Here is a 24,850-nt window from a genome sequence, read left to right on the forward strand (position 1 = left end):
CCTCCAGCGTTCTGCGCAAGCGCTGGTCGTAACCGGTGGTGTCCTGCTCCGATCCTCCCATCTATTTCCTGCTACAGGGAAAGATGGGAAAGAGGGGACGTGCGGTCATCTGGCCAGCGCTTGCGCAGAACGCTGGAGGCAGAGGGGAAAGCGCGGGCACTTGCGATGACAACACAGCGCCGCCCATTCTCGTGCCTGCGCAAACGTCACCAGCGGTCACACTGTGCACGCAGTGCACAGTCCCGCTACAGTGGCACTGCGCATGCACCGGACCACGGGCTCACTGGGCGGCATCCTGGAAGTATGAAATGCTGCGTCAGGGGACGGCGTAAATCGGCAGGATGGACATAACGAACACCAGAGAGCCCGCCCCCATGGACGATTTAGAAAATTAGCATCCCAAAAGATACACCTTTATAAAGTATTATATTTGGTCTAAAAGGGAGCAAAAAACCAACAGGAACCTTACTAGAATGCAGCCCAGGAGCTGCAGAGGGGGAAACATTTAGGTTTAAAGCAAAATTTCTGATGACAGGTTCCCTTTAAGCCCCTTCAAAATCTGCCTAATCGGAAAAAGTGAAAAAAGCAATTAAAAACCCCACAATTTTAAGAAAAAGGAAACAACTGATAAGGCTTTATGCAAAGCCAAGTGACTAATACCATAAGACAACTGAAACTGAACATAATCCCAAACAGTGGATAAATTACTTGAGTAATAATTGAGACCCCTTTACTCAAAATTGCCGAAATCTGTCCCATGCGGCAGTATAGGCTGCCCATGTATTCGAGGCTAACACATTTTTAATATACAAAGGGATTAAATCCCCAAAATTTCCCTCAAGTGCTTTGGACAGGTCAACTCTACTCGTCCCTTTTGCGCTCCATTCCTCCAACTGGACAGCTGCTGCAAAAAAGACAAAGATGAAACAACATCTTGCTCTTGAACCCATGCCGCTTTTAACCAAATATTGAATTTTAAGCACTTAAATACCCACTGTCTTAACACTTTCACAGCCCAAAAACATTTGGAAGATAGGATATTGATCCCAAAAACAACCCCTTTACCGCTGGACCGAAGACTAATCCGCTTATTAGCAAGCATATCACCCCAAATAGAGACAGCTACAAAAACCGCAAACAAATCTAACACTACCTTCTTATTGTTCAGACCCAAAGCGAACCACTTATCCGGCCAAGTCCCAGCTGACCAAGCACTGCCCAAAGAAACCAAAAACCCAGAATTACCATCCATACATATGCTAAGAAACAAATCATCAGAAGAGCAAAACCGATCTTGAAAACAATTAATTCCATTAAACTCACGCAAAAATCTCTGCCGGACCAACAAATCCTCCGTCATCTCAAAAGACACCCAAACATGCGCACCTGGTGAACTTAAACCTTTTGTGCTATGGTACAGTCATCGACAAAACACCCTCCCCATGGGTATAATACGAAGGGCGAAGTTCAAAGACCCCAACAGAGATTGTAACTCTCGAAGAGTAACTTTCTTTTTGACAGCTATACTGTCAATCAAACCTTGTAAATGGAGCAATTTATCCCCTGGAACACTGCATTCTATAACTGCAGAGTTATGCATGTGATCCCTAAAAAATCCAATTTCTGGCAAGGAGACACCGTTTTTTCGGCAGCCACAGGGATCCCAAAATAGTCCATGAACGTCAAAAAATTCTGCATCAACACCATCCCCAAATTAGAACCCCCGTGGCCAACGAACAAAAAATCATCAAGATTGTGCATGACCCCTCCAGCCGGCACTGAATCCTGCACTACAAAATGCAAAAAAGAAAAAAAACATGACAAAGCAATACCCATTGGGAGACTTCTATCAATATAAAATTCCTCGTTAAAATAAAAACCTAGAAAGTTAAATCCCGAAGGGTGCACCGGTAGAAGCCGAAAGGCCGATTTAATATCCGATTTTGCCAATAGAGCCCCTTGACCAAATTGTCTAAGGAGCTCTACTGCCATGTCGAAAGATGCATAGCTAACCGATGCAATACTGGTGTCGACATCATCATTAAGAGATCCACCGTTAGGGTATAACAGGTGATGAATCACCCTAAAGAGCAGAGAAAGGACCAGCTAATCTGCCTAACTGTAACTCTTTTTGAATGTGATTATAAACAAAAAGCCTTTGCGGCTTAACAGAAGGTAAATTCTTAACCAACACACACCCATGACCTGTAAAATGAGGGAAAAAAAAAATGTGTTGAAAGCCATTAGTTGTTATGTTGGCTTTCCCCCTGTCTGGATACCGCTTTAGCCACTGGAGCATTTTTTCCAAAATCACAGGAGTCTGTGTCTTTGAGAAAAAGCCTCCTAGGATTGTTAGTCTGCTGACCAGCGGACACATTACGCTTAAAGCATCGAAGAAGCGGATGTGAGCCACCAAAAGACGAGCATTTGTGCCTGAACCTGCAATTATTAAGCCACTTACAAGTAGATTCATTGAAAGCGAAACAAACTCCTTTCTTCAACTGTTGATTAGGAGGATGTTTCGTTAAATTATTCCTTCCTTTGTGGCAACATAAGGTTCAACCTTAACTCTATGTCCTTCTCAACCCATTTCATCCTAGAATGCACTGTCATCTTCTGGTGGAACAATTCATGATAGGCAAGCCAAGCCACCCCACCAAAATTGCGGTAGGCCTCCAATATGGAATCAATGTGTTGGAAAAGTCCACTACAATCACCCGGGAATTTTTCGCCTAGCACCGACACATAGATTGAAAAGGCATGCAGCCAATTGTGAAAGGACTTGAAAATTTTTCTCTTATCTCCGTCAGCATCACCGTTGGCTTCAGGCCCACCAATACGCGTCGGCTCCTTACCAGAAGAGAGCACGGAAAAAACTATATACTCCCTCTTCCAAATCTTCTCCTTAACGAAACCACTCAAATGGAAACCCAGAGGAGAAGCTTGGCAGGTTAAAGCTTCCTTAAAGCATGTTTGATACCCCTTAAGCTAACATCCTGCAACTCAGCCTGTAAAGCTGGCTGGGAGGTGGCTACCCTGGCTCCCGTCTGCATAAATTCAGTGAAAACGCTGTAAATTAAGTCCCTAACATTATCCATATTGACTACAGCATGGCTAGAAACAGGGGGATAGGGTAGCTCACCAGTCATGCAGAAGCGATCAGCCCTCCTGTTGCCTGGCTCCAAGGGCTTGGGGACGGTGACCAAGCAGACTCCAGCGGCAGGCCCTGGACATCCGCTGACCTCGCCGCTCTCACTCCCGGAATCTTCAGAGGACCAGGCCTGTAACACTGCCCCTGCACTGGAACTCTTTTGCAGCAGCGATGGTATGCTACAGCCCAAGGACAAGTCCTTGCTTGCTGAAGGCCTGAGGTTTCCTACCCCAGCCCGAGCGGTGGAAGCCGGTCGCACGACGTCCGGACAAGCAGGTGCATCCTGATGACGCGACCTCTGGAAATCCCATGCTGGCGCCGACCGTGATGCTCTCGCGCGACCGCTGTGGAAGACTTTTCTGGTTGCCCGGACTCCTCACTCTAGCTGTCCCACGCCCGGATCTTCTCTCCGACACTGGCGGTGAGTAAGCATCCCTCCTCTTCCTCGTCCTACGAACCACGACAGGAGCTTCATCTGAGGCGGTGACAGGAGCCGGGACAGCGGGTTCAGATAACTCGCCTGGTTCAGGGCTGCCCAATACTTCAGCATTTCCACCACCAAGGCAGGATCTCATCCATTGGACACCATCTTCCTCGCCGGCCCTCCTAATCAGCTGCTAAAGAAGCGCGTCCATAACAATTCTCCTTGTCAGTCAGCTGTGACTGACACAGCTGACTAAAAACCGGCTTTTTATAGGAAAAACACACTCCCACACACACAACAATAAATCAATTATTTTTTTATAAATACCCGCGCAGTAAGCTGATTGGCCAGAGGCCAGCTTACCCGCGTTACCAGGCAGAATTAATAAATATAAACAAAGATAGGACTTGTGTCATCATGGCAATCCCCAAGCTAAATGCTATGGAAATTGATGGTAGTTATGGACTTTACCTATGGGATCTTCTGATGATTACCCAAGGGTGTATGTAGCCTTTCCTTAACAAGGTTGTCCAAACTTGAGGTTTGAGTTTGCAGTCATTCCATGTGCTAGTGCAGGGAGTGGGAGGTCACAATATGCATACTTCTGACCATATTCCAACTAGACATGTCTGGCCTAGCTGAATTCATTTCAATTGAGTGAGGCCACACATGTCTAGTTGGCACGTGACTGCATGTATGCAAATCACATATTGGGTTTCAAGTCTGCAGTCAGTCACATATTGTGACTGTAGAGTCGAACCCCAAGCTTTGACAACCCCTTGAACCTTGGGAAAGCATATTCTTAATGAACTAGCCAAAGCACAGGGACGCCTTGGAAACTCCTATGACATCCAGCACCCGTGCACACATACCTCAGCTCCTGACATTCCTAGCTATGACACTAAAAGTCCTCATACACATACTACACATAAGATAATAATTGTCTAAATCCTCCAATTTGTGCATAGTTGCCTGACCATCCAATGTATAAGGTGGAATCCTGACTCTCCATTAACAGATGATGTCAGGAGACAGATAGATTGGCGGTTTGAGCATAGTCGCCCTTTTGTTCTCCAGGAAGAGAAGCCGCTGCCAGATAAGGTTATATTTCTGCTTACATTTTAAGTCTAGGATAGAGAATAACATTAGAAAAAGAAAGGTGAAAGATGGGATTGCTAACAACAGTTAGTTTAATGCAGCACCCTCATTTTCTTTACAGGTTTAAGAATGGGCAGCCTATTGAACTAAAAACATCACCCCCTGGAAAATATAAGATTCAAAATCAATTTGGCACACTTACACTGGAAATCTGCAGGTAAAGTAAGCTCTTTTCATGTAAGAATGATAGAAGGGTTCTAAAATGATGTAATACATAAAGCCTATTCATAGGTAAAGCCGCTGATAGAGATGGGCACCAATTTCTTTTCTTTTTTTATACCACACCTGCTTACTGATTGAGTCCGGTATTGCTGCTCCACTCTAAGCTGCAGTACCATCCACAGATAGTTGTGGTGCTAATGATCAAGGAAAGAACTTCAGTTGTATGGGATGGTAATGCCCTCGCTTGCGATGCTGTAGCTCTGCCTTCCCCTATGTAATGGCCGCCTGCTCTGTTTGTGTCGGCATCATCAGGAGCAATTATGTTTGCAGCAGGGGCGGACACTGACAGCTTGAAGCCTCTGTGCAAGAAATTGTGCCTGGGCCCCCTCCCTTGTATGGTTCCAAAGCTGTTTTTATATATATATATGTTGTGAGGCAGTGACAGGGGTAATATTTGAAGACCGCTGTGTCCCCCAGAATGTGTCTGGATACCCTCTGAGTTTGCTATAGCTATTACTGGGAAAGAGAGACGGATTCCTTCCCCAGTCCAGGTTTTGTAACATCCTCATGTCCAGCATTTGGTTTAAATCTTGCAGGGCACATCAGGGTGGGTCTCAGTTGAGAGCCAGGCTTGTTGAAACAAACACATGCTGTGTGAGCTGGCTCTGTGTGGAGTGAACACTGGCCAGGAGTGTGAGCCTGGGACAGCGTAAACAGATCCCTGCAGTTAACGGGGTCCTAAGGTAACAAGACTTTGAGGATTTGTCTATATACACCAACTGTGATCCGGAAGAGACTTTATTTGACTGTGGAAAACTGGATCTATTTATGCTGCAACAATAAATAGACTGTTGGTGTGAACAAGCTGCTGCCTTACTTCCTCCCGTTTTTGCACAAGCAACGCTGCTACCTCACAATGTATATATATATGTGTGTGTGTATATATATTGTACTAGAAGGTGGCCCGATTCTACGCATCGGGTATTCTAGAATTTACGTATTGTGTAGTTTAATGTATGATTTTTGTGTGTGTATATATATATATATATATATATATATATATATGTTGTGTGTAGTTACCAAGTGTTTGTGTAGGGCGCTGTACATGTTCTGGGTGTGGCGGGGGGTGAGAGCGGTGTTGTTTGTGTGTGTTGCGTTGTTTGTGGAGCGCTGTGTGTCTGTAGCGTGTGTGTGTGTGTTGCGCGGTTTGTGTGGGTGTGGGGCGTGTGTGTGTGTGTTTTGGGGGGAGGTATGTTTTGTGCAATGTGTGTGTTGTGCGGTATGTGCGTATATTTGTGTGTGCCACTGTTTGTGTGTTGGGTGTTTGTGTGTGTGTGTGTGTGTGGCGTTGTGTGTGTGTGTTTTGGGGGGAGGTGTGCACCCCCCAACGTGCTCCATCCCCCATGCTGCGCATCCCCCATCGTGCTCCATCCCCCATCGTGCTCCATCCCCCATGCTGCGCATCCCCCATCGTGCTCCATCCCCCATGCTGCGCACCCCCATCGTGCTCCATCCCCCATGCTGCGCACCCCCCATCGTGCTCCATCCCCCATGCTGCGCACCCACCATCGTGCTCCACAGTCACACATCAGACAGTATACACGCACACATCTGATCGCATACACTCACACACCACTTCTGCCTGTGCCCTCCGGTGGGCGGTCCCAGCAGCTGTGCTGCACGCAGTGCTCCTCTGCCTTCTGCCGACACGCACACACCTGATCGCATACACGCACACACCCGATCGCATACACGCACACACACATTGACGATATCGCACATACGCGCTCACACTCACAACATCCGGAGATACCACATGCTTCCGGCCATGTGATCCTCCGGCAGGTCCTGGAAGGTCACTGCACGCACAGTATCGCCGCCGAGAAGTAAGCGATATCACTGGATGTTGTTGTGTGTGGATGCGATCTGGTGTGTGTTAGAGTGAGTGTGATCTGATGTGTGTGTGTGTGTGTCCTTATGTGTGTGTTCCGCCGCTGCAGGACCTTGATGCGCTCACCTGGGAGCCGGTGTACGCTGGTAACCATGCTACACATTACCCGATGTGTACCATGGTTACCAGCGTACCCCGCTCCCCGCACGCACGGGAGCCCACACCAGCGTACGCCGGCAACCCCAGCAATGCGAGGGTATGTGTCGGCTGGGTTGCCGGCGTACGCTGGTGTGGGCTCCCGGGGGTACAGCACTCAACTTGGAGTTGGGGCTCCGTGTCGGTTCGGGGAATGCGTGCGGGGGCGGGGCCAGAGCGAGCGTTCAATGCGTGAGGGGGTGGGGCGTGGCCGAGTTGCCAATGCGTGCAGAGGGCCGGGGTGAGAGGCCAATCCATGTGGGGGGGCGGAGCCTGGGCGAGCGGCCAATCCGTGCGGGGGGCGGAGGTGAGGCAAGCAGCCAATGAGACGCTTGTCGCGGTAACGACAGAATTTTGGAGCAAGACAGACAGACAGACAGACAGAATAAGGCAATTATATATATAGATATGTACCGCCCCTGTGACAGCAGCCGGGCTGCTCGGATCCGGATCCGCGGTGGCTTGAGGGGCTTCCGGACCCGGGGGTCTCGCAGCCACTCGAATAGAAAAAGGGGGATATTTACAGGGGAGTATTGTATGGAATAGTTTGTGACGCCACCCATGGTGTGTGGTAAAGTGGAGTACCATCGCTGCGGCTGGGAGTACCCGGGGACGATGGAGTAGGCAGCCAGGTGTTTAACCCCTCCACGGGTAGGGGGAATGCATCGGGGCTCAGTGATGATGACAGGGAGATGCCGTTGGAGAGGTAAGGATCACTCGCGTACTTACTCAGTCCAATAACGCTGACACCGAAAACTGTAGTAAACCAAAGTTCTAGACACCGCTGCCGCTGAGGGGGAGCACGCCTGGGTCCCGTTGCCGTTGGTGTTGCCTGTTGATCTGTGACCTTTCCCTTGGCACCCTGTTTCTCTCTGGTTGGTCCCTGTAGCCTGAAACTAGTCATGTCCCGCTTCCCAGTATGGCTAACTGGGTAAGCTTGCTCTCAGTGTTCACGCTTGGGATTTCTTGGACCGTATTTGTGGAAAGTCCTATCCCTCTCGTTGCACTAGTATCCCGATTTTGGAATGGGTGGAGAACGGATCTTGAAGGCTCCGTTCTCGTCGGGTGAATTGTCAGGTTGCTTGAAGCTACTCCCTGACCTAGGGTACACGTACCCCGTCGTGCCCTGGTCCCAGCCCGGTGATGGTACAAGGCCGCCGGCTGTCCTCCACGACAATGCCGTGCCCCTTGTCATGATCCCCTGCGACCGGGGGTCCAGCTCCTACCAGGCCCAGACCAACATCTGCTACCTAGTACTACACGAAGCCCAGCTCCTGATCTCCTCTCACTTTCACTGACTGACTGTAATAAATCCCAAGCACTCAGTCAGATACAAAGATAATGCAAAAGTTTTTATTTGTGGATTATAAGCAAAAAGAAAAAATGCCTTCCTTTAAAGCACCTCCCCCATATAACAGTTGAGCCCAGCTTTACTCCTACTATTTCACTGACTGACTGACTCCTGACCCTCCTGACCTCCCCTTAACCAACCCCCCAAGTGAGCGACCCTATTCCACTCAGGCCTACATCACTACACCCCCCATATATTAAACCTGGATTGATAAAGATGTCTAGTGACCACCTACAGTAATTCCTATGGCAAAGTAAAGGAACTAGTGGGTAGACACTGGCACATCTTAAAAAGTGATAGAATCCTCTCAGATATTCTACCTGATAAACCTCAGGTCATCTTTAGGAGGAGTAGAAACCTTAAAAACATGGTTGCGCCCAGTAAAACAAGACCGGCAAAAATTCAGTTGCCCCAAAATGGATTAGATACCAGGGAACCTATTGGTAATTTCCACTGTGGTCAATCTCGTTGTTTATGTTGTAGGACATTGAAACATGGAGCACAATCTTTTAAATCTAATATTATATCTAATATAACAGGGGAGGAATTTTCAATAAAGCAACATCTTACCTGTATTAGCTCCTATGTTATCTATTTACTGGAATGCCCCTGCGGCCTACAATATGTAGGCCGCACAACACAAATGGTGCATAATAGATTAAATGGCTATAGGTACAACATCCGTCATGGTACAGTAACTCATAGTCTCTCCAGACATTATCTATTTGAGCATGACAAAGATAGGGACAATTTTAAAACGATGAAGGGCTGGTGAGTCACCGGTATCGTGCTTACGGGTCCGTCCATCCAAGAGGAGGAGCTGCTGTCTAACGCTGGTTCGGCGGCTTTCACTTCCACGTGGGTTTACCGATCGCGTGAGCAGCCGTCCAGGTCAGGACTCCTGTGGGCTTGAGAGGACGAGATCCCCGCTGACGCCAAAGTGGTACACCCTGTATTTCCCTTCGGCTACTTTTCCCAGCGTTGTACCTGATGTACAACAGTGCCAGGTGAGTGAGTCCATCACACTGTCTTGTTTTTATCCTTGGATTTTACACAGGAGCGCCCTTCTTTTCTTTTATTATTCATATATTAAACCTGTAATTTACTACTCTGACGCCCCGGCAAAACCAGGTAGTCACAGAAAGAGTTAATCCTCCTTGGCAGCTACACAATCCCAACACAGATGTACACCAGCCAATCAGGCCCTACTCACCCCCTCCCCAGGAGAAAGGGAGGGGGCGAGAGGAGCTAAGGAAGTGGAGAGTTTTAGTGTCAGCTGTGCAGTAGTCAGTGAAGCGCTGACAGGCTCCCCGGGAGAAGGTGGTAGCCAGGGTTGGACACCTGGACTACCTGACTAGGTGGCTGTGAGGGCCACGGAGACGGAGATACGGTCGTGGGGATCCTGATGCGACTGGGACAGGGTTGTAGCCCGCCGGTGCTGGGAGAGGGACCCCATCCGGAGGCCGTTCAAATGGACTAGTCCAGACAAGAAAGAGACAGACAGAGAGTGTGGAAAGAAGGGCCCTGGCTGTACATCTGGGTGTGGGACCCGAAGACGCCCGCCAAGGGTGACCGACCATTTGGCAAGTTGGTTTACAAAAGACTCTGTGTTTACTGACCCTCAACATCAATACAACCTCATCCAGCATCAGGACAACCGAACTGTAAGTGTGCTGATCCCTGCAATTCCTGACACAACTCCCAACTGGGCCCCGGGACTGCAGCTCCCCTGCCCATGGAGGGGATCCCACCTTGCTGCCCCACACCATCAGTCCCGGGCGCAGCCCCCAGGGGCGCCGGCGGTGCCACCATCTCATCGCCGCAGCCCACAGGTGGCGCCACGGATGATCTCCCTTGTAGATATCCCCTTTTCACTTGTGGGAGGCGGACCGCTGCTCGAGCCTGGGTCCGGTTCCCACTCGAGCCGCAGTAAAGCCCCGGATCCGAGCATCCACGAGCAGCCCCCTAGCTACGGTCTGGCCCCCGCCCGCAACACTACATCATTACATCCCCATATACTACTTGTGTAACGTACTACATCACTACACCCCCCCCCCTGTATACTACATCTGTAATATACTACATCACTTCACCCCCAATATTAGTCACCACTCACCCCCCCCTCCTCATTGTACCCTCCTCAGGTTATTAGTCACCATCCACCTCTCCCTCCTTATTGTTCTCTCTTCAGGCCTCTCTATACAGGTTCCGCCACTGTTAATCTTGTAAGAGCCCCCACCGTTGTTTCTCTTGTAGGGGCATCCGCAGCTGCTTCTTTTGTATGGGCCACAGCTGTGCCGCTGCTGCTCTTGTAGGGGTCTCCAAACCCTGCTTCTTTTTATATGGGCCCCCGCCGCTGCTTCCCTGGTACGGGCCATGGCTGCGCCGCTGCTGCTCTTGTAGGGGTCCTATACTGTACATAAGTTAAGTTTTGTGCCTCAACATGAAGTAAAGATTTTGCTGCCTACACTGTTGTCTCGCCTTTCCGCACCACCCTAAGTGGAGGAGGTGTGCCGCCCCTGGAGCGGTTGAACCGCTCAGATCCGGGGGTTACTGCTGTGGCTCGAGGGTCTCTGAACTCAGGGGCTCGCGGCCACTTCAAATGAAAAGGGAGTATTTACAGGGAATAAGAGTTCTGACGCCACCCGTGGTTCGCGGTAAGGGCAGTACCGCCGCTGCCGATGGGAGTACCCGGGGGAGATGAAGTGGGGCAGCCACAGGTAGGGAAGGCCCCAGGACTTTGGATGATGGAGGTGGTGGGAGTCGTGTGGTGCAGATCACTAGCATCGGCTAGCGATGTTGCAGCATGTAAAGCGGCCTTAAGTCTCTGGGTGCTGCTGCCACTTCAGGGGAGCTCTTCCTGGGAGTCCGCTCCCTGTGGAGTTGCTGATGGTCTGTACCTTGCCTCCATGCACTGTATTTTAGTGTCCGTTGTGACTCCTATGCTTGAAGCTGTCAGGATCCCGCTCCCCACTGTTAAGTAGTGAATCTGTGCTCTCGATGGCTGACATTTGGGATTTCAGTGGGCCGCATAAGTTGGAAAGCCCTACCCCCCTCGTTGTGTTGATGCCTTCGATCTCTGAGCTCTTGGGGAAAGTCCATAAAGAAACTATCCTCCACAGATTAATTATAAGGTTGCGTGAAGCTACTACCTGATCTAGGGTCCAGTACCCCGCTGTGCTCGGTCCGGTTCGGTTACTAGGTACTCCAGTGCCCGCCATTCTCCAAAACTAAGCCTGGCACCTTTCCTCAATACCCTGCGACCGAGTCTCCTACTCCTCCGGTCCCAGACCACCATCTGCGACCTAGCCAAAAGTCCCCAGGTAGCTCCAATTCCCAGCTCCTCACCCTTTTGGGAGCAGGGGCTTAACTACGGGCCCCCCTGCTTGGTGTCAGCGGTGGAGTCACCGCGCTCCCATCACCACACACTGCTTGCTTTGATATTGCATAGAACAGCCGGCACCGCTCTATGCATCATCAGTCTTCCCCTGTGCCTGCGCGGTGACGTCACTCCTGTGCAACTGCTGTGTGTGGTGAGAGCACAGAGCGCAGGAGGATGCCGACCTGAGCCTCGGAGGAACGAGGACAGAAGTGAGGACGAGCAGCGGTGAAACAAGTAGAGGTGAAGACAGAGCTGCGGTGGAAGGAGAAGTACTTGTTTTTTTTTATTTTTTTTTATAAATCAATGAGTACTTGGGGGGGGCTGACTGCATGACACATGGAGGCCCTGGGGGGGCTGGCTGCAGGACACATGGAGTCCTTGGGGGGCCTGGCTGCATGACACATCGAGGCCTGGAGGACCTGGCTGCATGACACATGGAGGCCCTGGGAGAGCTGGCTGCATGACACATGGAGGTCTGGGAAGGGGATGGCTGCATGATACATGGAGGCCCTGGGGGGGGCTGGCTTCATGTCATATGGAGGCCCTGGGGGGGGGCTGGCTGCATGATACATCGAGGCCCTGGGGGGGGGCTGGCTGCATGACACATGGAGGCCCTGGGTGGGCTGGCTGCATTACACATGGAGGCCCTGGGAGAGCTGGCTGCATGACACATGGAGGCCCTGGAGGGGCTGGCTGCATGATACATGGAGGCCCTGGGGGGGCTGGCTGCATGACAAATGGAGACCTTGGGGGGGCTGCATGACTCATGGAGGCCTTGGTGGGGGGAGGCTGGCTGCATGACTCATGGAGGCCTGGGGGGCTGGCTGCATGATACATCGAGGCCCTGGGGGTGCTGGCTGCATGACACATGAAGGCCCTGGGGGGGCTGGCTGTATGACACATGGAGGCCCTGGGGGGCTGGCTGCATGACACATGGAGGCCTTGGGGGGCCTGGCTGCATGACACATCGAGGCCTGGAGGACCTGGCTGCATGACACATGGAGGCCCTGGGAGAGCTGGCTGCATGACATATGGAGGCCCTGGGGGGGCTGGCTGCATGATACATCGAGGCCCTGGGGGGGGGCTGGCTGCATGACACATGGAGGCCCTGGGTGGGCTGGCTGCATTACACATGGAGGCCCTGGGAGAGCTGGCTGCATGACACATGGAGGCCCTGGAGGGGCTGGCTGCATGATACATGGAGGCCCTGGGGGGGCTGGCTGCATGACAAATGGAGACCTTGGGGGGGCTGCATGACTCATGGAGGCCTTGGTGGGGGGAGGCTGGCTGCATGACTCATGGAGGCCTGGGGGGCTGGCTGCATGATACATCGAGGCCCTGGGGGGGCTGGCTGCATGACACATGGAGGCCCTGGGTGGGCTGGCTGCATTACACATGGAGGCCCTGGGAGAGCTGGCTGCATGACACATGGAGGCCCTGGAGGGGCTGGCTGCATGATACATGGAGGCCCTGGGGGGGCTGGCTGCATGACAAATTGAGACCTTGGGGGGGCTGCATGACTCATGGAGGCCTTGGTGGGGGGAGGCTGGCTGCATGACTCATGGAGGCCTGGGGGGCTGGCTGCATGATACATCGAGGCCCTGGGGGTGCTGGCTGCATGACACATGAAGGCCCTGGGGGGGCTGGCTGTATGACACATGGAGGCCCTGGGGGGCTGGCTGCATGACACATGGAGGCCCTGGGGGGCTGGCTGCATGACACATGGAGGCCCTGGGGGGCTGGCTGCATGAAACATGGAGGCCCTGGGAGAGATGGCTGCATGACTCATGGAGGCCTGGGAAGGGGCTGGCTGCATGACACATGGAGGCCCTGGGTGGGCTGGCTGCATTACACATGGAGGCCCTGGGAGAGCTGGCTGCATGACACATTGAGACCTTGGGGGGGCTGCATGACTCATGGAGGCCTTGGTGGGGGGAGGCTGGCTGCATGACTCATGGAGGCCTGGGGGGCTGGCTGCATGATACATCGAGGCCCTGGGGGTGCTGGCTGCATGGCACATGAAGGCCCTGGGGGGGCTGGCTGTATGACACATGGAGGCCCTGGGGGGCTGGCTGCATGACACATGGAGGCCCTGGGGGGCTGGCTGCATGACACATGGAGGCCCTGGGGGGCTGGCTGCATGAAACATGGAGGCCCTGGGAGAGATGGCTGCATGACTCATGGAGGCCTGGGAAGGGGCTGGCTGCATGACACATGGAGATCCTGGGGGGCTTGCTGCATGATACATGGAGATCCTGGGGGGCTGGCTGCATGACACATGGAGGCCCTGGGGGGCTGGCTGCATGATACATAGAGGTCTATGGGGCTGCATTATACATGGAAGTCTTTGGGGATGCATTATACATGGAGGTCTATGGGGCTGCATAATAAACATGAAGGACACCTTATACATGGACTATATGGGTGCATTATACATGGAGGAGTATTGGGCTGCATAATATGAAGGTTTATGGGGCTACATTATAATACATATAGGACTATGGGGGCTACATTATAATATATGGAGGACTATGGAGGCTACTTTATACATGGAGGACTATGGAGGTGCTTTATAAAACATGGAGGACTGTGGTGCAGTATATGGAGAACTATAGGGTGAATTATAATACATGGAGGATTATGGGAAATGCGTTATAATACATGGAGGACTATGAAGGTGCATTCTAATATATGAAGGGTTATGTGGGACCCTTTTCCTCTATGGAAGGCTATGTGGGGACCATTATAGTATTTGGAGAACTATATACGATGGGGGACAAAGATACAAGCATGGGATGGTAATGTTTTGTAGTGAGGGGGAAAAGGCTCTTTCCCTCAGCACCCAGCTTTGCCATGCTCTGTTGTACATCTCTCAGCACCCAGCTTTCCCATGCTCTGATATGGGAAAGCTGGGTGCTGAGGGAAAGATGTATAGCAGAGTCCAGGGAAGCTGGGTGCCGAGGACGAGATGGATATCAGAACATGGGAAAGCTGGGTGCTGATAGAGGGATTTCAGATCATGGGAAACCTGGGTGCCAAGTGTCAGCATCATTATCTTGTACCCAAAGTGTCAGTGTCATTAGCCCGTACCCTAAGTGTCGGTGTATATGGAGGGGGGGGCCCCAGTCCAAATTTTGCACCAGGGCCCATCAAACTCTAGTTACGCCACTGTTTGGGAGATACTTCTCTCACTAAGCTCTGCTCTCCACTTCCTCTCTCTGACTTCCTCCCTCCCACCTGTCTGCCTGACCCCTAGGCGAGTGGCCCTTTTCCAGCTAGACCACCCACTGGTGTGCCTGACAGGGTGTAGTGTGAGGTGTGACTAGGATTTGCATGCTCATGGAGCAATAGCAATACCAAACATTAGGATCCCAGAACCATGATGGTTGAGTCCTGCACGAAAAGATAAAGGGGGTGCAGTACCCTGTGACACCCTGACTAGTTCAAGGGCATCACATAACCATTTTATTATTATTTGGCACTCTTACCTTTTCATCTTCACTGTATAGTAGCATCCTAAAGTCATTGCGCAGCTGAATGTTTACCGTTAGTGACATCTAGTGGCCGAGCCTAAGTACTGCTAAGAGAAAATTCTGTCCAGAACTTGTGGCTTCCATTTGCTTTTTACGATGTTCTTGCTTAACAATAATTAAGTTTCATAATAAGCTTTTCAATGAAACCCCCGCATTTTAGATCAATTAGTAACTAGCTACTGCACATTCTGATATCTATAGCCATGATGTGTTCAGTTTAGTACAAAAGTGGGTAGATAGCTTGGCATTATAGTAATCCTAATGACGCACCCATGGGGTCTCTGGAGTTTTTGGGTTACTTGTCACCGGGCGGGTTTGGGGTGTCACAGCGGCCTGGCCTGGTTCCGTAACCTTGTCAGTGTCAATAAAGATGGGGTCATTTACAGGGGAGTAGGATAAAGTTGGCTTCGTGACGTCACCTCTGGTGTGCGGATATCGGGGGAGCCGCTGCTGCGGGTTGTCTTCTCTCTGGGGCGGATGATAACACAGTTAAGATGGTACAGCTCTCCACAGGCAGAGCTCAGGCCCCAGGGAGGATGTTGGGGGTCATTGTCCACTCCAAAATGGGAGCGCAGGGCACGGGAAGTAGTAGACCACACAGCGGTTGCAGTTTAGGTTGTTTACTGAATTGCTTCCACCGTTGGACTGCCGGATTCTATTGTGATGGGCTCCAGTCAATCCTGGATACTTCGGAGGTCAGGACTGGTGGAGTTTCCCTGTGAGTCCTTCCTCCCGGCGCTGTGTTGTGCGAGTCTCTGCGGCTTGAACCTACGCTGGGACCCGAGTCCTTGGGGTTTGTTTAGTCCCCCGTCCCGTATAACAGGCAGCGCGAGTCCGTAGATGGAGCCGCCCTATGGTCACGACTCCTGGCTCTATGTGCTGCTTTGCCCCGGGCATTGTGTGTGGGCCAGATGATTTGAAATCCTCTGCCCAGCGGATTCTGCAGGCGGGATTCAGTGCCCACCATCCTAGGGCTCCGCACCCTGAAGTGTGCACTGGCCCTGAAGGAGCTATGATCTCTTCCCTCAGCGACCGTGTTCTCCTGCGTCTCACTTGGTTCCCGTTGCTTTCTCAACTGCTTGTGTGTGTGTGTGTCACCTTGCTCCCCCCCCGGGTACCTGAGCTAGTGGGTGGGAGGCCCTAGACAATATGGTGACCATGCTAAATGACCCTACCCTAACCCAGTCCCAGTGAGAGGGCAACTAAATATGTGTATGTTGGTGAATTGTGCTTTACCGGCAATGACGTCCTCTGTATCCGAGATGAATACTGCACCTCTGGTGAGGTGCAGTACCCTGTGGTGACTGAAGCCTTAGGGGCGCCACACTAACCTTTTCCCAATCACAGTGATTAGGTTAGTGAACAGACAGTTTTAGGAAATTTGTACACCAGATATTATTATGACAAATCTTTTATTGGCAAAGAGACTCATTCCAGTTGCTGTAGTGCTAAAGTAATACTGTAAAAAAAAATATGCAGACTCTTCTGTCTCTCTGAGACCTGAAGTCTCCTCTCAATACCAACATCTTCATGTTTATAGGCCCCGTTACACACAACGACGTATCTAACGATATATCACCGGGGTCATGGATTCCGTGACGCACATCCGGCATCGTTGGCGACGTCGTTGCGTGTGACACTAACAAGCGGCCATTAACGATGGAAAATACTCACCAAATCATCCATCGTTGACACGTCATTCACTTTAAAAAAATCGTTGATTGTTGAGGGCGCATGTTGTTCGTCGTTCCTGAGGCAGCACACATCGCTATGTGTGACACCTCGGGAACGACGAACTATAGCTTACCTGCGGCCACCGGCAATGAGGAAGGAAGGAGGTGGGCGGGATGTTACGGCCGCTCATCTCCGCCCCTCCGCTTCTATTGGGCGGCCGCTTAGTGACGCCGCTGTGACGCCGCACAAACCGCCCCCTTAGAAAGGAGGCGGTTCGCCAGCCACAGCGACGTCGCTAGGCAGGTAAGTCCGTGTGACGGCTCCTAACGATATTGTGCGCCACGGGCAGCGATTTGCCTGTGATGCACAAATGACGGAGGCGGGTACGCTCGCTAGCGATATCGCTAGCGATATTGCTGCGTGTAAAGCCCCCTTTAGGTGTGTGTTCTGGACTACAAAAATACTTAGCCATAGGTAGATCTATCCATTTTTCTTTAATTGTGTGGTGATGAGAATTCATCCTTGTTCTGAGCTTTTGTACCATCTCCCCGTCATACAGACCCCCTGTCGGATATTTGGTACATATAATTAAGTACACCACATATATCTAAGTATACCACATTAGTTGTGCTGCAGCTGAAGGTTTCTGAAAATTTCGACAACTACTATAATCCAGATATTAAAGCATTTACCTGTATCATCAATCTCTCAGATTAAAAACCCAACAAAGTGGAACTTGCTGTGCTTTCAAGAGGACTCTCATTTTGTCCAACTAAAGCTCTAGATAAATAGAACTTTGCAGCAACATGGAAGACTACTTTAGGAGACTACGATTGAGGGACTATTTCAATGACACAGAGGATTCAGAACCCACCCTGACTAAAGGAAGAGGAATCTTGACAACCAAGGAAAGGTCAGATTGGACACATCCATCTGGACGTAGCCCTCATTTGGATAAATATATAGACACTTTCAGACATTTGGTAAAATCCACTATTTTAGGCACAAACAGGTTGCAACCATCCAACATCAGTGCCTAGGAAAGAAGAGCAATACAATCTTTGAAAAACAACAAAGAAATCATCATTAAACCTGCAGACAAATGTTGTGCAATAGTAATTTTGAACAACAGACTACATGAAGGAAGAAAACAGACAACTGATGGACACATGCTACTACAAAACAATTAGGGAGACCAACTTGTTTAGAGACTTGTTTAGTTCCTTGTCGTAGTCCTGTGTAGGCACAGAATTACTACAAGGAACTAAACAAGATGGTCTTTTGTCTGCCTGACAAATCCTTAAAGGGAATCTGTCACCACTTTGATCTTTTTAAACTGTTAATATGGGCATATAGGCAGTAGCTTAACTAGAGTCCGATGAGCCCCGATGCAAAATTTGATTCGTGAGCCCCTCCAATCTGTGCCATTGTAGCATTCAAAATTCTATAAAGACATATGAGTTGCCCCCTGCACTCCCATTCATCGTGTACTAATGTCCCCCCCATCCAGGGCCACTTCCTGGTAAATATATCCTCCAAACTGGTGCATAACCCCATCATGGCAAATGCTGATATATGTGTCGCCATAATGGTCCCATCCTGGTATAGATGTCCCCATAATGGCCCATCCTGGTATATATGTCCCCATCATGGCCCCATCATAGTGTATGACCCCATCATGGCCCCATCCTGGTATGAATATTCCTCTCATGGCCATATCCTGGATTATATGGCCCCATCCTGGTATATATGGCCCAATCATGTACCCATCCTGGTATATATGGATCCATTATGTCCCCATCCTGGTATATGTGGCCTGATCATTTCTCCATCCTGGTATGTAGCCTTGTCCTAGTATATATCCCCTATCCTGGCCACATCCTGGTATATAGCCCCATTCTGGTATATGTCCCCATCATGTCCCCATTCCGGCATACTGCCCCATCCTGATATATGCCCCAATTTTACCATGAGTGTAGATTGGGTGCAGGAATACGATGTTAATATTTCAGCTCAAATCTGCATCTTTTGGCAAAAAACGGTAGTTTTCTGCTAGGAGATGCATGTCTGTGAACTCAGTGACCTCTCCTGAGGTGAGGTCACTGGGTTTAATGAGGTCACCTGAGGTCAGTTTAATAAAAATGCCTTAAAACATTCTCTCTTGCTTATTATTCTGACATTTGGCAAATATAAATAATTTCGGTTCCTAATTGACCTAAAACAGGAAAGGTATATTCTGATTTCATTCAGATAGTGAGAAAAACATGCAGATGTGTCTTTTTAGAAAGTGTATGTAAACTTCTGGTTTCAACTGTATATACATAAAAGTCCCATTAGTGTAATCTCAAACTCTGGGACATTAGAAATGTATCAGTTACTAGAGTGCTTGGTGCAGTATTGATAGAATCCTTGTTTGTTTTTCTCAAGTACGTACAAACAGTAAAATGTTTGCAGCACTACATTCAACTCACCTGAAAATTAGACTTTTTATGATCAGATATTGATGCAGTATTCTACCCTCTACTACCAACAACTAGAATTTATTTTTAGAAATAATGGTGTCACGATACATCTTTGATCATGTTTTCATTTTGTCTTAAACAGATGCTCTATGGAAGATTCTGCTGACTATAGTGTTGTGGCTACTAATAGTTTTGGACAGGCAACTTCTTTTGCCAATGTGCTTGTTAAACGTAAGTAATTTTAAATATCCATAATTGAGCTTGAGACACTAAACGTTTTTGAATCCTAGGTTACAGTCATATAAATATGATGGAAATACCGGTAAATAACTAGTAAAGTATATAAAAAGCAATGGTTAGGAGCACAACAAAAAGCATCAAACTACTACAAATGTGATGTGTAACAGTTGTTGTAAAGAATTATTGTGAACAGAGATGATTCACAGCATGTCAGTATGCTATGGTTGCCGACGAAAGCCATGCAAACTTCCTCAAGCTTGCTAGAATACCTTTTGTGATATGAAGACCCAATACGACATCATTGTTGCAGTACGAAGCACGCGTAAATTGAAAATTTAACACACAGTGGTATCAAAGTGTAACAATGATAAAAAACTCATCAAAGAATAGCACAACCAAATCAGTATTCTGTAACCTCTGGATGGTAGCTGTAGCACTTCCTTTAATTAACCAGTTTGGGGCGATGTGATCATCGCAGCATGACACATATAAGACATTTCTACAGACGAGCTAATGAAAGGAGAAATCACGGATGCCATCACAGAGGAGGTGGTTTGCAGGGCCCCTATTCCGTAGCTATGAAATACTGGCCAGGCTTTCTTCTACGGTTCCATGCAAATGTATTCCCTCATCTCTCTTTCTTCCTCTGTCTCTTTCCCTGTTTATCTCTGTCTCTCTGTCTTTTTGACTGTCTCTCTCTCTGTTTCTTTCCCTGTCTGCCAGTCTCTGCCTGTGCCTATATCTCTCTGTCTCTTTCTGTCACTCTCTATCCGTCTCCCCACCGACATCTTATTACCTCACACATAAGCTTCTTATACTAATTTATTTTGTTCCTATAGCAACCACTCACAGCTGCTATTAATAAGCTGTAGCTCCTATCTCCATTGACTTTAATGGAGACAGGATTTTTGGATTGTAACTGTAAAGTACGGGGTTAAATTTTCCTGTCAAAACATAGTCTATGACGTTCCCTGAGTCACATGGGGTGTCTGTGCAAAATTTGTGATTGTAAATGCGACGGTGCGGATTCCTTTAGCGGAGATAAACACATACATACATACACACATACATACATACACTCAGCTTTATATATTAGATTGTGGCCACAAACCATACATTTGACATGGAACAAGGTGAAAACACAATATAACTCCAAAACATATATAGCTGCACACTGAAATGCTAACAATGAACAAGGGAACTATGGTATTACACTCACCACGGCAAGCTAATCTCTGTATACCGGGAACCTTACCTGAAATGCCACTATCTGCCTGTGACAGAAGGCAATTTGTTTTGATTTCTGATTGGTGCTACATTTATTCTGCTGGATAATAACCCCACATATTCAGCCAGTAAAATTAAGAACTCAGAGGTCGCGGCAAATATTGAGTAGATTGGTATATTGTTTTCTCTTTTGTTTATTCACTTTGTATTTTGTTGATAAAAAAATATTAACATTGTTTTTGAAAGCATTCTTTTATTCTTGCAGTATTTTTTCCACACCGCCCTAAAATATTTCCCCAGTATATATACTGTATACATATACATATACATAACCCCTTTTCCATATATTAGTTTAGTGTGTAAAATGAAAAAACAAGAATGCAATGATTTATAATCTTTATTAGCCATATTGTATTCACAACAGGATGTAGAAGTTTAAAGTTACCGTAGTTCCTTTTTTCAAATGAAATTGAAAAATGTCTAATTTAGAAATTGATGGCAGCAACACATCTACAAGCTGGCAGCATTTCTCTATTGAGCTGATAAAAGGGTTTTTCTTTGCATTATAGAGCTTTAACTTGTATTTGTAGATTGCACATCAAACAATGTTCAGACAGTGATTTCTGGAACTATTCTTGAGCCCTTGTAGTGATTTTTATGATCAAATCATGACTGTTTTTAAAGGGAACCTGTGATCAGAAATTTGGCTTTCAACCTAAATGTTTCCCCCTCTGCAGCTCGTGGGCTGCATTCTAGTAAGGTTTCTATACTTTTTGTGCCCCCTTTTAAACCAAAATAAATACTTTATAAAACTGTACCTTTCGGTTTGAAAATCTTTGAAATTATCCATGGGGGCGGGCCGTGTGGCGTCCGTTGCTGTATCTTACGCCGTCCCCCATGCTCCAAATCATCCCTCAGGACGCCGCCCACTGCGCCCGAGGTCCCGTGCACGCCGGGACACCTAGTGACGTGGTCGCAGGCATGAGAGTATGGGCGGCGCTGTGATTGCATCAAAGGCAGGGACATAACTTTTGAGGTACCATCAAAATCGGAGGTCGTGAAAGGGTTAATTGGCCCACACAGCTACCTATATAGTCTGATGGCCTCTACAGCCTCCTATATACTTTATTATGGCCTCCACTTCTCTCTATATAGTATGATCGCCCCCATTACCTCTTATATGATTTATTATTGCCCCCACTTCATTCTACATAGTATGATGACTCCACAACCTCATATACTTTATTATTGCCCTACAAACATATAATATTCCCCCCCCCCCAAAAAAAAAAGATTATACTGACCTAATGCTGACTCCGTCCAACGCAGGCTCTGTTTCCTTTTCTATGGCGGGCCTGCAGAAGTGGTGCAATGCATTTACGTTATCATGCTGTCTGTGTAGGCACGCTTGCATCTCGTAAGTTGCAGGCCTATAATGGTCTGCGGCTTAGGAGACAAACATTGATAGAGAACGGAGCCGGTGCTGGGCTGATTGGTATCGGCATCATGCTAATGCTGACACAGTACAATGCGGCGGTGGCAGGAGATCTGAGGCGCCACGCAAAAAGCTTGGGTCCGGAGCCCTAGATCTTTGACGGTAGCAATGCCGCTAATCTGATGCCCAAATAAATATTAAAATCGCAAAGTCTACTTCATTTATTATTAAAAAGATGGACATTTCAATCAGGCTGAACTTTTGCCATTACAAACATTATACTATACGTTCACTATACAGATCCCTACACAATTATCTCTATTGAGAAAACAGTTTAAAAAAACTTGCATGCATCCAGTATAACATGGATGAACCTTCATAAGTACACAGAAATGTGACCTCTTTGCACTGTTTATTCAAGCACATATCCAGAGATATCTGTTGCTGACCAGTAAAGAATTGAATGTGTTTGAGCTTAAAATGAGCTTGAACCCTATTTCTTTGGTTTATAAATGCAGCCTGGTGTAAAAGCTTATTTTACGCTACACTCTATCAAAAGAAATAGTATATCTGAATTATACTATATTGTTTTTGATTGGTGTACATTTGGAGTAAAATAATAAAAAAAAACAAAAAACTCTTCTGTGTCTAGATATTGCTTAGGTATAATTATGTATATTTTTTGTATTATATTTCTTTTGTTTTTATTTATTACCTCTTAGAATGTACTGTACATCTAATATGTCCACAATAGAAGTGTCTCCGTCACTGAATTATGTGAATGTTTTGCTCTATCACCTATTTTTGTACTGAAATTAGACTCTAACCCAAGTATACTTATTTTTTCCAGAATACATAGGATTAAAGTCCAGTTGGGATTCCGTTTCCTATCCAGGTAAGGAAACTTCCAAAGAAAACGTGTCAGCTTCCTCGAATAAATTGTACGTGGGGAATGTTATAATTAGTAAAACAGACAGGTCAGAAGAGCTGACAGTGCCTCTTTAAGTGAACATGGCAAGACAACTGTTTGTCTATCTATATTGCCGAATAATACTTAGCTATCAATGGGAGTATAACAAGCTCATCTATCTGATTTTATATGTAAGGCATATATAAAATTGGCAAAGAGGTAAAGGTTCCACATAAAAAGTATGATTCCTACTTATGCGTAAAAATAACAATAAACAATTAGCAATCCTTCTCATTTCAGGTCACGGCTCACGACCATTAATTATGAGTTTGCTCACTTAAAGGGAAACTGTCAGCAGGTTTTTGATAGCAGCATGATGTAGGGAAGGAAACTCTGAATCCAACAATGTTTAACTTAGATTACTGGGTGCAGCCCTTCTGACATAATCAAAGGTTTTAGATTTAGCCATGTAGCAGAGCCCAGGGAGCTGCCCCCACCCATACCAGGCTCTCTATAGAGATTGTACATTGACAGTGAGGTGTCAATTAGAGGAGGAGGCGTGCCTGGCTACCTTGTGTGTGACTTTGTAGTCCAGTAATGGTAATCACTAGGTGATAAAGCCTTAAGTTTAAATAAACAAAAGTACATAAGAGAGATAAGAGAGGCATAGTTTATTTTTGTTTTTTAACCCCTACAGCATGCTGTTCTCAGCTTACACAGCAAAAACCTTCTGTCCCTTTAAGACATAGTTGGATTTGTTAAGATATGTCAGCAGCAACCAGTTGATTGGTCCAACCAAAGGATGAATATAACCTCTACTTGAAGTGGAAATTGCACTAGGAAAGCTCCATGCATGTCAACTGCCCACTCTTTTTTCCAAGTTCGCATAGTCGGCATTGACAATAAGAAACAGCCTATCAAGTATTAAAAAAAAAATGTTGAGCCAACAGGAGCTGTAGGAGAAAAGACATTTCGCAATGACTTTGCAAATTAGTTCAAGCATTTGGCTGAGTTACAGCGATAAGATAATAAGATATCCCGATTGTATGTCATTGTCTAAAGGCCCCCTCACACATAATGAGATCGCTAACGAGATCGTTGCTGAGTCACAGTTTCTGTGACGCAGCAGTGATCTCGCCAGCGATCTCGTTATGTGTGACACCTACCAGCGATCAGGCCCCTACTGTGAGATCGCTAGTCGTTGCCGAATGGTGCGGACCATTTTCTTCAAAGGCAATGTCCTGCTGGGCAGGACACATCGCTATGTTTGACACTGTGTGACAGGGTCCCGATGACAGCAGAGATCTTTATACAGGTCGCTACTGCGACCTGTATCGTTACTGAGTCGTTGGTAAGGTCTGACTGTGTGACATCTCACCAGCGACCTCCCAGTGACTTACCAGCGATCCTTATCAGGTAGTATCATTGTCGGGATCGCTGGTAAGTCGTTGTGTGTGACTGGGCCTTTAGGCGGAAAATATATATTAAGGTATTGAACTCACATGTTCATGGAAAGGTTTTCTTTGGTCTTATTAGAATGCACACATTGTAGATTTAGACTGAAGGCAGCAACATAATGGAACACCTATAGAAACAGTAAGTAAATAAACCAGAATATCTGTTAAATTTTATATTCCTTAAAAGAAACCTGTCAC

At 47.8% G+C, this 24,850-nt stretch overlaps 1 protein-coding gene across 1 annotated transcript in view; it reads left to right on the top strand.

Moving 5' to 3' along the window:
* The window catches only part of MYOM3 (myomesin 3), a 284,293-nt gene that overhangs the window by 85,720 nt on the left and 173,723 nt on the right, over positions 1-24,850 (top strand). The window contains exons 7-9 of the mRNA XM_075336099.1: positions 4,795-4,890; positions 19,526-19,614; positions 23,136-23,180. Coding sequence (XP_075192214.1) covers positions 4,795-4,890; positions 19,526-19,614; positions 23,136-23,180 — 230 coding nt within the window. The remainder of the gene's footprint in view (positions 1-4,794; positions 4,891-19,525; positions 19,615-23,135; positions 23,181-24,850) is intronic.

The sequence above is a fragment of the Anomaloglossus baeobatrachus genome, chromosome 2 (assembly GCF_048569485.1).
Source record: "Anomaloglossus baeobatrachus isolate aAnoBae1 chromosome 2, aAnoBae1.hap1, whole genome shotgun sequence".
In the NCBI taxonomy this organism is placed as follows: Eukaryota; Metazoa; Chordata; class Amphibia; order Anura; family Aromobatidae; genus Anomaloglossus; species Anomaloglossus baeobatrachus.